The following is a 10987-nucleotide window of genomic DNA, read 5'->3' as shown; positions in this document are numbered from 1 at the left end:
GCAACCTTAGCAGATCAGATCTAACACCAATCCGGCATGGGAAACCCCCCTGGAAGCAGCCGCTTCCTACTACTGGGGGCACACCCTGGTCCTTGGGGGCACTGGGGCTATGCTCAAGCATCACTCACTCCTCTGCCTTTGGTTCACACCTTCCACAAATCCAGCCAGCAAAATGCTGCCAGTGACCCCATTGCCATGCCAAGGGAATTTCACTGAATTTTTAGAGTTGGAAGGGACCATAAAGATCATCTAGTCCAACTCCCCTGCCGAAGCAGGATTGCCCAGAGCATGTCAGAAAGAAGCAGTCTCGTTAACCAACAGGCTTTCATCCCCTGACCTTTCACATAACTAATCCTTGAGCTGTTCCTAAGTGGGAAGGCATCACGTCACACTGCTGGGACATGCCCAGCCCAGCACTTTCCCCACCTCCTGGCACGTCTCCTCTCTCCCTCACCCACCGCCAGCACTGCCCGTAGGATTTCCTCAGGAAGGAGTTCCTGAAGGCTCACACACACAAAACAATGATCAGCTCTAAACCAACAAAAAAAGCCCTACTGCTTTCCTCCCCAACCCTGCAGCACACACCCGAAACACATCCCAAGCAGAGACACGCACCCTCCCTCCTTCCCGCCCTCCCCACAAGTCCCCGTACCCCATCTTTGCTCAACACGAGCACCAAACAGGACTTGAGTGTGCACCCAAGGACCCCACCTTACTTCCCACCCCAGCCCTTTTATCCCCCTAAGCACCAGGGAAGGATGCTCCAGCAGACCCAGACCCCCGTCAGCAAGCCCAGCTGCACCCAGAGCCTCCCATGGGATGGGTGGGGAAGAGGCATACCCAAAAAAACTCACCAGTTTTGGGGCATTTCCCCTAACAGCAGTTTTTCTCCCATCACTACTAACATAGCACTGAGCCTCAGGCGCTTAAGAGTGGACCCAAACCAGTGCATCAGCACCAAAATAGGACCCAGGTGGACTGGGGCACCTGAGCCCAACCCACCCCCAGGGCTCCCCTCATCCCAGAGGGGACAGGGCCAGGCAGGCCCAAAACGAGGGAAATAAGGGCATGAAGCAGCTGCCATGGAGCCTGCCAGCCCCAAAACCACCAGCTCAGTGTTCATCCTCCACCTCCACAAGAGTCACCATCCCATCCCACTCCTGCCTCCCTGTTCTCCACCAAAGCCAGAAAGCCTACTGCTGCTGTTAAAGTAAATAGCAAGGGCTGCTATTTTTATCCAGCCCATGACCGGGCATGCTTTATTTTTGGTGTTTAAACTGCAGGCTTTTTTGTGGGAGGGGGAGAGGGAGGGGAAAGTCAGAAACATGGGGGAAAAAATGAGAGGAATGTTTCTCTGGGAGCAGAGTTTTCCATTGCTTACTTTAAGCCAGGCCAGCATCTGCAAACAGAAATCACAACCAGAGAGCAGAGCAAGCAGCCAAGGAGAAAGGTGTGCTCACATCTGCAGTCACTTCACATCTCCTCCCATCCCACCATGCCAAGCAAAACTCAAATATATCAGTCCTGGGTACCAGCTGGGTGTTATCAAGGCTGGAGTGAAGTTCCCAGCTGCGTAATGGGGCAAACTAGTAAATAAATCAGCTGAACCAAATGAAACAAGGGGGCAACAAGAGGGTGTTTTTATTTTCGGTGTAAAATTAGTAGTGTTTTCCAAATAAAATTAGGTGTTGAGAGGACCTTAGAGGAAATGGAAGTTATCGGGGGGGGAGGGGGAGGGCTTTTCAGCATGGGAAAGGCTTTGATCTTGCAGTGAAATACGGAGTTTAGGAGGGAGGGATGGAAAACGGGCTAGAGGAAGGATTTGATTTCCAGCTGGTCCCAGGCCTGGGCTCAGACCAACATCCCACAATGTGACAGGAGCTTGTCTTGTCCAGGCTTAATCAGTTCCTCAGCTTGAGGGGCACCAGTAAGCAGAGAGAGGCACAATCTGGAGCAGCAATGATTCATCGGCGGCTGAGTCATGGCTTCCTCTCACCCATTAAAGTTTCTCAAAAACAAAGCATAATCCCTTGGAGCCCAGATACGGTGGATGACAAACAAAACTAGGAGGTGGCAGATTCAAACTCCCCCTAAAATGTACTTTTTTCCACGCAGCATGTGAAGAAGCTGTGGAACTCCTCGCTGCAGGAGACATCTGCAGGTTTAGGCATCAAATGGCTTTTATATTTTTTCAAAGCATCTCCTGTGGACCACTTATGGGGAATAGGATGCCAGGCTAGACAGGGCTGTGGTGTGACTGATTATATTTGTATATTCTTGTGTTAATGCTAAGTTTCTTTAAGTCCATTTAATGCCTCCCAACTTGATTTAACGGTATTGCTACACTCAATGGCATCAAGACTCTCCTTTACAGGTAGCAGCATCACAAGAGGTTTAAATGCTGAGGTCAGTGTTATCGGTGCTACCAGCTCTGCCTCTTCCTAACAATGCTTCCGCTTGAAGCCAAGTGGGTGCCGAAGCACTGTGCTCGGAGGGGCCCCCAAAAAGCCAGGGAAGGTGCACAGACCGGCAGCTCCTCCCTCGGTGAGGGCTCTGCCAAACCAAATTAGCGACAAGAAAGAGCCGAGCCCCAGCAGGGCTGTTTGCCCAGGGAACAAAGCAAACCTCCCAGCCACCGCGGCGGCAGCGCTCCCAGGGACGGGCAAGGCTTTCATCCCCCTTAACCCTGGGGATGGGAACCCCCGAGCCTGATGCCTACAGCCATGCTCCCCCTTGGAGACCTCTAGTAAGTATTTCCAGGCGATCCTATTAGGGTGGTTTCAAAAGTGATGTTACACCTTCCGGTGCTGTGGAGTGGTTGGGTATCCCCCAGGTGACTGCCAGCACCCAGGTGGCTTCTTCTGAGTGCCCCGGGAAGGGTGTTTCCATAGGGGAATTTGGTACCTGCAGGCAAGGGAACTGCTACAGCCCAACGACGGAGGGGAGAGCTGGGATGTAGTGAGATGGGATGGGGTAATCTGGGGTGTAGTGAGCCATGAACATGGTGCAAAGCCCAGAGATCTCCATCCTGCAGCATAAAACCAAGGAAAAATCTCCTGGCATTAACAAGCATGAAATCTATAGGTAAAAAGTGTTTGGTACTTCCTGCAGCTCATAAACACCTTGCCAAAGGCTACTAGGAGGCACTTAGCACAAGCTGTATCCTGCAACATGTATTTCTTGGGGTCTCTCACCCTTCCAGCCCCAACGCTAGCATGAAGGCAGCAGGAGAGAGGGCCACAGAGGCAGACAGGGCTGGCAGGCAGCTTGCCTTCATGCCTCCACCCCTCCTCTCTGCCCCTCTTTCCTCGTATTCCCACTGCGGCTTTGCTCCTGGCACTGCCGGGGCACGGCACCAGGAGCACAGGGGCTGTTTTCCAGCAGCCTCGAAGGGTCAGGCAGCCCCGGCTGGGCCAGCTGGACAAGTTAGCACCAGGGCCAAAGTGGAAAAGCAAAGCCACCGGCTCTGGAGCATGAAGGCAGGCAAGCACAAAGGTTTTGCAATCCGAAAGGATTCAAGCTGGCCAGAAAAATTCCAGCAAAACATTTTTTCTAGTCACAACTTGCCCGGCTGTCAACATCGCAACACTGCACAGAGATCGCTCAGCCCTGGACTAGAAAGCAACCGGGATCCAGTAATTCCTGGATATGCCTCATATGGCAATAAAACAAGAAGTAAGACAGAGAGAAAACAGCAAGTGAAAGCTGGGGGTGGCCATCCAAATTGAACTGAAATCAAATTTTGAAAATATTAAAACCCTGCACAACCTTCAGTGCCTTCCTCAGGTCGAAACATCATTTATTATCTCCATGGGGACATAGCACCCACAATGCTGGTGGGTGCTGCCCGTGGAGGAGAGCAGCCCCGGGGCATCCCCTCCTGTGGGGATGCTCCGTCACCTCCTGCACCGGCTGCAGCATCCCCTTTTCAGGGACAGAGCGTGGGCATCAGGGCAGGGCGGTGGTGACAGGGTGAAGGGTGGCAGTCCTGGCGCTGCGGTTCAGGCGATGGAGGGCTTCTCCCAACCGCAGCAGCAGCAGCAGCAGCATCGCCGCCCCTGCAAACTCCAAAAAAAGTTTCTGGGGAAATCTCTGTTGCGCCGGAGCCCGGGCCTCCCTCCCGGCGAGAGAAACACTTCGTTCTCTCCTTCTTCCCAGCACTTTTTGGCATATTTCAGGCCTGGTTTGGTAGCCCCCCCCCTCCTCCCTGCGCCTCTTTCCTAGACTAAACAACTCCAACTTCTCCAGCCCTTCCCGAGTGCTCGGAGCCGGCAGCGCCCACGGACCCTGCGGCCGGCGAAGCACCGGGGTCCCCCCTTTATATCCTACCCACCCCCCCCTCCCGCCCCGCACAGTTTTGGGGTTGTGTAAGGGGAAGGGGGGGGGGCTGAAACACGGTGCCGGGGCTCCTCGGGGCGCCGCAGGTGGGGCAGGGAGGGCGGCGGGGCCGGGCCGGGCCGGGCCGGGGGCGGAGGCAGGCGAGGCGGGACGGGGCGTCCCATTTCCTCCGGCCGCCGGGAGCCTCCGCCGGGGCGGGCGGGAAGGACGAGAAGGACGAGCCGAGGGGCCGCGGAGGTAGGTAGATGGGTCGGTGGAGCTGAGGGGGGTGGTCCCCGGGAGAAGGGTCCCGGGGGGAGCCGCTCCCCGCAGCCGCCGGGCATCGGCCAGCCGGGTTGGGCTTCCCTGGGCGTTATCCTTGGCTTTGTGTTATCCAAACCCAGGGGTTTTCCCCCCCTTGTATTTGTTTTAAGGCCACATCATCTGCTTCCCGTACCCCTCCGGGTGGGCAGCCGCCCGTCCGCGGCGGGGTGGGTTTTGGGCAGGGACGGTGGGCACAGCCTGCGGGGCAGATGCTGGCAGAGCCGGGTGGGGACAGTGGGACTTGAGAAACGGTGACGAAGAGCAACCAGCTCTCAGGGGGACATTTGTCAGAAGAAGGCCTGCCTGGCACCAGGGGGTTTGGGTCGCAAAAGCTAGAGGTAAGGCTGCGCCAGCGATTCTTGCTGTTACTTCTCCCCTGGAGAACCGCAGGGCTGGCCCAGGTGGATCTGCAGCCCCCCCTGAGCTTCCCGTAACCAAAAATGCCTGCGATCCGCCCCAGGGAGGGCCGTGGGTGGGCTGGGGGGGGGGGGAGGCTGCCACCCATCCCCGAGGGGGGGAGGCAGCGTTGCCTGTGCCGTGCCCCACAGGGGAGACCGAGGTGGCCCAGAGGAGCCCGCGGTGCTGTCAGGGGTGACAGCGGTGCTTTTCTAAAAGCAAAACTGGTATTTTTTGTTCATGGGTTGAAGCCATCCCGGGGCCGATGGCAGCTGCGCCTGTGCAGACGGCGGTCGCAGAGCGGGCTCCAGGCAGCAGCTTGCAAAAATAGTTTCACTTTAACCCTGTTATCCAACGTTCATATCAGTAGTTTTCCAAATCGCTCCCTTTAGGGGATGAAAGCGTCTACGTGCGGCTTCTGGCTGGAAGGTTTGATGGCAGCGGGAATAAGATGAAGCTTTGGTTGGTTTTGTTTGCTGGGTGGTGGCTTTTGGTGTTTGTTTTTTAACGTTTGAGGAAGGTCTCGGGAGCCTGCTGTGAGTTCTGAGAGACCGGCGGCAAAACTCTTGATTATTCACCATTTCCAAAACAGTAACGTGCAATTCCAGCTGAGGAAACTGCTCAACCCCCGTGTCAGGTTTCATCCAGTTTTCCTACAAGTCTGCAGGTGCAAGTGGGAAAATAGATGTCACTCGTGTGTGAGTGTGTGTGTGTAGCTGTGTCTCTGCCAGCTCTATCGGAGAGTTCGCAGGCTCTGAGGGCAAAGTCAGCCTCTCCCAGCCTGACCCACAGCTATCGCTGCCAGCGGGAAGGGAGTATAAAGCTGATATAAAGCCAATACCAGAAGGAAATGGTCAAGATTAATACTGTGATTCCCGCTTTGCACCGCTTAGCATCAGTTGCCTGAGGTGAGGGCTCAACAGAAGTGAGGTCCCATCCGCATTAGGGAAACGGGGGTGGCTGCAGGTCAGACGCTTTCGTGTCATCTCTGCAAGTCCTGAGTTGCAGCTGGACACCGACTGTGGGGGACTTCAAAGAACCTAAAAAGTACTCAGGGCCAAACCCCACAGGCTGTAGGTCGGTTGTCCTCCAGAGCTGCCCCTGCTCTCAACATGGATGCAGGGGGAAGAAGCACCTTAGGGCAGCCCTGCTCCTGCCAGAGCCAGGCTGCGTGTCAGCCAAGAGGAGCGGGGTTGAGCTTTGTTAGGCTGGAGGAAACTTCACACAGACATAAGAGCCTGTTGAGGGTTGAGCCTAAAGGATTTAACTTGCAAAATCAGGTCCTAAAACATCTCCAGCTCTCTCCCCTTTGCCACGGTGACCCTGCATTGGCAGTTTCCAGCCCTTTGCCCCCTGTTTCCAGCCAACTGCAACTTTTCTGCAAACTGTACCTCCATCCCCAGCCACTGTGGTTGCTCTGCAGTGCACAGGATGTGGGCAAGCCAGCATTGCCAAGGCAACCCCTCTGTTTTGATTTCCCCACGCTCAGGCTGGCAAGCCTTTACCCCTCCAGCTCAGCCAGGCAAGCCGTGCACGCCGATGGTGTGTGGTGCCATCCCATGCTGGCCCTCAAAAGGAGCTTGTTTTCCACCCACGGCCACCCATAAACTTGGGAGGAGTGGCAGATGCTCCCCACCCTTGAAAAAACCAGCTCCTTCAGAGCCAACATGGATTAAAGAACCTCATGTTGGACGCCCAATTTCCATTAAGTTACACAAGCTACGCAAACCCAACCGAGCAGAGCTGCCCTACATCCCTGGCCGCAGGATTTCCTGAGCAAAGTTACCATGTCGGCTTTCCCCTGACTCGCTGCCAGCACTGGCTACCCAAAACCAAAGAGCTCATTTAGCAGGGTGTTTAGCATCCCCCCACCCCGAGACACTGCCCTGTCTCCCAGTGCCTCCCTGGCCCCATTTTTTGGTCCCATACCTTGACCCAAAGAAACAGCCGACCTCCCAGATGCAGCTCCACATGCATTGGGCACCCAGTTCACGCCCATGGTGGACCCCAGGACAGCTCTCCCCGTTCATCCCCTCTCTAAGGGGAGATGTTGCTGTTGCACCAAGTAATTGAGCAGCAGCACGGATTTTTCCTAAACGCAGCTCCTTGTTGCTCACACAGGCTTTCAGCCGGCGATGGGTGGCCTTGGGTAACCCCTCTGCCCTTGGAGTTGCTGCTTAAAAGGCACCACTTCTACTTTCCCCTCCCCCCCTCCTTTTTTTTTTTTTTTTTTATTAAACTGAAGAACCCCTTTATTTGGCGCACAGACATTCCTTCATCTACCAAACAAAAGGCGATGCACGCACCAGAAAGAAAAGGCATTTGAAAATCAGCTGCATAGCCATGTGAAAGGTGGCCCTAGGATTTCAGTGCTGCTTGCTCAGGGTGGTGGCAGGTACCTCTGCCCTTCCCCTTACAAGGGATGCTCGGCCACATCCCTGCTGCTCCGGGCTTGTCCAGGGCGGCCACATGTCCCCAGCTGGGCACTTCCCAGGAATAAGAGGCAAAGGCCTCTGCAGTGCATTCAGCTCCGGTTTAAAGTGGAAACATTTCAAAGGGCTCTGCCTTTTCTTTTTTTTTTTTTCCTCTGCAAACAATTAATTACAAGTTTAAAAGGAAGTTCCAGCCCTCCTACCCTCTGCAGAAGTCTAGAGGCAATAAATATAAAGCAGCTCAGCACAGGAATAAAATTGTACATCCTGTTTTGTCTGAAATTAAGGCGGTTGTTGTTTTGGGATTGGTGTTTTTTTTTTTTTTTTTTTACTTTTTTGGAGTGAAGTGTATCACAGGCGTCCAGTGTTCCTGCCTGGATAATGAGCTGCTAGGATATTTATGGATAAATGGCAAACCTGCTTCACACAGATGATTCAGGCTGAGGAAAAGCCGCTCTCTTTATTTGTGTTGCAGCTTATTACAGCTGTCCTAAAAAAAGGCCTGAGTGAGGATGAAGGTCAGGACCGGGAACAGTTTTGGAGAAGTGGTTTTCAACTCTTCCCCCCATACCCTTTGCTTCTAGTGCCTGTGGGCAGCAGATAGCAGAGACAAGCACCCAGAGAGCCCTTGCTTATCTCCCCTGTGAACAAAAGCAGATCTCTGACACTCACTGCTGGCTCCAGGCAGGGAGTAGGAAGGGGATGGATGGGATTTCAGCTTCCGAGTCTGCCTTGGTAGCCCGTGATTTCTCAGGTGGGGACAGCAGTGATATCGGTGTCCTCTGCCGGGTCGGTGAATGAGGCAATGCAGGGAGTGGCCCGTTTCCCAAGGCTGGGAAACTGCTCAGCAACGGAGATGGGGTGGAAAAGGCTCTCCTGCCTCTTGTAGCACCATCCCTCCCTCCTGGGTGCAGGCCTAGCATCCCCACCATCCGCCTTGTCTACCTCCAACAAAAACCCACCATATTTTTCATTTTTTAATTTCCCTTCAAGCAAGCAGAAACTGGAAGATGCAGCAGGCTGGACAAAAATCCAGATGAAATTTTAGCTGCAAAAGCTTTCGTTTAGCCAAAGCCCAAACCACTTCCCAGAACGCTGTGTTTTATTTGGTAAATCTCAAATGAGAGTTTTTTAGAAAGGCACCCACAGAAATTCATGTGTCCCTTTTCATCACATTTCCCGTGCGTGTTGTCAGAAGAGAAACCACCAGCTAATTGTGGCCAGCTCAGCTACGTTCTCGTGCAGATCGAAACAATAAATTCGCAGCGGTCAGTCTGTTTCTGCGGGGGGCGGGAGGATAAATCCTTCTCTTTTCATAGGATCCGAGTGCTTATGAAGTCTCAGATTGAAACCTCAGCATCGACACTGAAGGATTCGGCTCTTGGGATCCCAGCAATCGGGTGTGAAAGCCAGCGGCCGGGGGTGGCTGATGAAACAAGACCCCGTAACAGCATTGTAGGTGCCAGGACAGCGCTTCCGAAAGCAGGTTTTCCCTTGGGAGTCACTTTTTTGGGGGCTGCCTGCCAGCTCCCGCCTCAGCAGCAACACAACGGCTATGGTTAGGGTTGGGTGGGACTCGTGGTTTCTTTTTTGGGTGAGGCGGACAGCTTTGCTGTTCGTTAGGAGGTAGGCTGTCATTGCAAAGCGAGGGGGGAGACGCGCAGTGGCATCCCAGCTGGGTGAGCTGGAGCATCCCAAAATGTTTGGTACAAGGGAGCATCCTTGTAGCAGTTGCCACAACAGCAATAAATGCGATTCAAAGCAAGGAATGGTAGCGCTCCAGACATGGAGGCTTTAACCAAAACCAGCCTGGGTCCCCCTTCCCTCTCCTCCCTAGAGATGCCTGGGCTCTGCGAGAGCTGCTACAGGGAGAGCCAAGGAGTTGGTGGTCACAGGGGACAAGTGGAGCAACCCCTCCGGGACACCTTTGGAGTTCAGGCTGTACCTCTTTACTTTGCATTACATGAAAGTGTTGGTTTTTCTTTTACTGTGCCTCAGTTTCCCCTCCTGTGCCCATGGGGATTTCGGCATTCACTCAAGAGGTTGTGGGGCTTGAATCCCAAAGGCTGGCAAAGAGTAAAATACCGAGCAGGGGTGAAACATGGTATTAGAGCCTGATATTGTTCCTGCCGGCTCTTCATCTGCACAGCCCATAACTTAGTGACCCCAGTGTTGAACCAAAAACTGCAAACTCATGGCACAAAGCCCCCTGCCCTACTCAAAACCCTGGGAGCTTTGCCTGGCCCCAGGAGAGCAGCTCCCTGCCCCTGCAGGAGGGTTTCCCCAGGAACCCTGCCTGCCACTCAGCAGCACCTCTCCCTCCCCGAGGGAGAGGAAAACCTTACGTCAGGCCGCAGAAATGCTCCTCAGCCCTACCCAACCCTTGGAGCAATTCCCAGGTGAGGCACAGCGGAGGCTCCTCCGTCCCCAGCCAGCCCTTGTCTTCCCCCACCGCTGCCTTTGCGGCCAGCCCTTTGTGGCCATGGGTGCCTGACCACAGCCTGCAAGTCCCACTGACCATAGTCCCCATCAAAAATCCAGGTGGTTTAACTGTGCCCCCCCACCCCAAACCTCCCGGCTGTTCCCTGGGTGCCAGAGTGACAGGACTGGACCCCAGCACAGTGCCTGGGACAGGCACAGACCATGAGAAATGGTCTGTCCAAACCAGACACCCCATCCCAGGGTGGATCAGGGGTAAGGAGAGACTTGTGATGTTTACTCCTGGCAGCAGTACCACTCTCTGCAGTGGTCCCTTGCCTGGACCAGGCAAGTCCCTTCCTAGACAGGAAGTGAGGGTTGAGGTGTATGTCCAGGGGGACAGGATTTGTGCTCGGCTGTATGCCAAGGCAAGTAGCGATGCCCAAAGCCCTCCTCACCCATCCCCACTGCTAAGAATGAGCCCCAGGAGAGCTTTGGAGGCTGTGTTTCTCAGATGGGGACACCCAAAGGGATGTGGCTGCAGCATGGCCTAGCCCCCATGACCCTAGACCCCTCCAAGGCAGCAGACCTCTCACCCTTTTGAGGCTTTGCTGAGGGAGCAGGCATGTGATCCATGTTGTTTCCCATCTCTGCAGGCACCATCCAACGACGCTTGTGGAGCCCACTAGCAGCTTACAGGAGCTGAACATATCCCAAGGGGCCTTCAAGCAGAGGGAGCAGGACAGGCAGCCTGCCCAGGAGCCAACATGGAGCAGAGGATCAGCTCTTTCTTTAATTCCATCTTGGAGCTCATCCGTACCAAGCATGAGGAAGGTGTCTTCAACACTGTCTGCCTGGCCGTGCTGATGGGTCTGCCCTTTGTCGTCCTCATTGCGTTCGTTTTTATCTGCTGCCACTGCTGCTTCTGCAGCCGGAGGGGAGAAAGTAGGAAGAAAGGTGGCACCAGCAGCAATGGGCAGCTGCATGCCGAGAGGAACAAGAAGAAAAAGAAGAAGAAGAAGAAGGATGAAGAGGACCTGTGGATCTCAGCTCAGCCCAAGCTGCTCTTGCTGGACAAGAGACCCTCCTTGCCCATCTAG

The 10987-nt window shown here is 54.5% G+C and overlaps 1 protein-coding gene across 1 annotated transcript; it reads left to right on the top strand.

Moving 5' to 3' along the window:
- The first annotated feature begins 10654 nt into the window (after window positions 1–10654).
- KIAA0040 (KIAA0040 ortholog) lies at window positions 10655–10987 on the top strand. The gene has a single exon (XM_074152489.1). The coding sequence runs from the start codon at window positions 10655–10657 to the stop codon at window positions 10985–10987; it is 333 nt and encodes a 110-aa protein (XP_074008590.1).

The sequence above is a fragment of the Numenius arquata genome, chromosome 8 (genome assembly GCF_964106895.1).
Source record: "Numenius arquata chromosome 8, bNumArq3.hap1.1, whole genome shotgun sequence".
In the NCBI taxonomy this organism is placed as follows: Eukaryota; Metazoa; Chordata; class Aves; order Charadriiformes; family Scolopacidae; genus Numenius; species Numenius arquata.
This window is presented reverse-complemented; position numbering and strand designations above follow the sequence as displayed.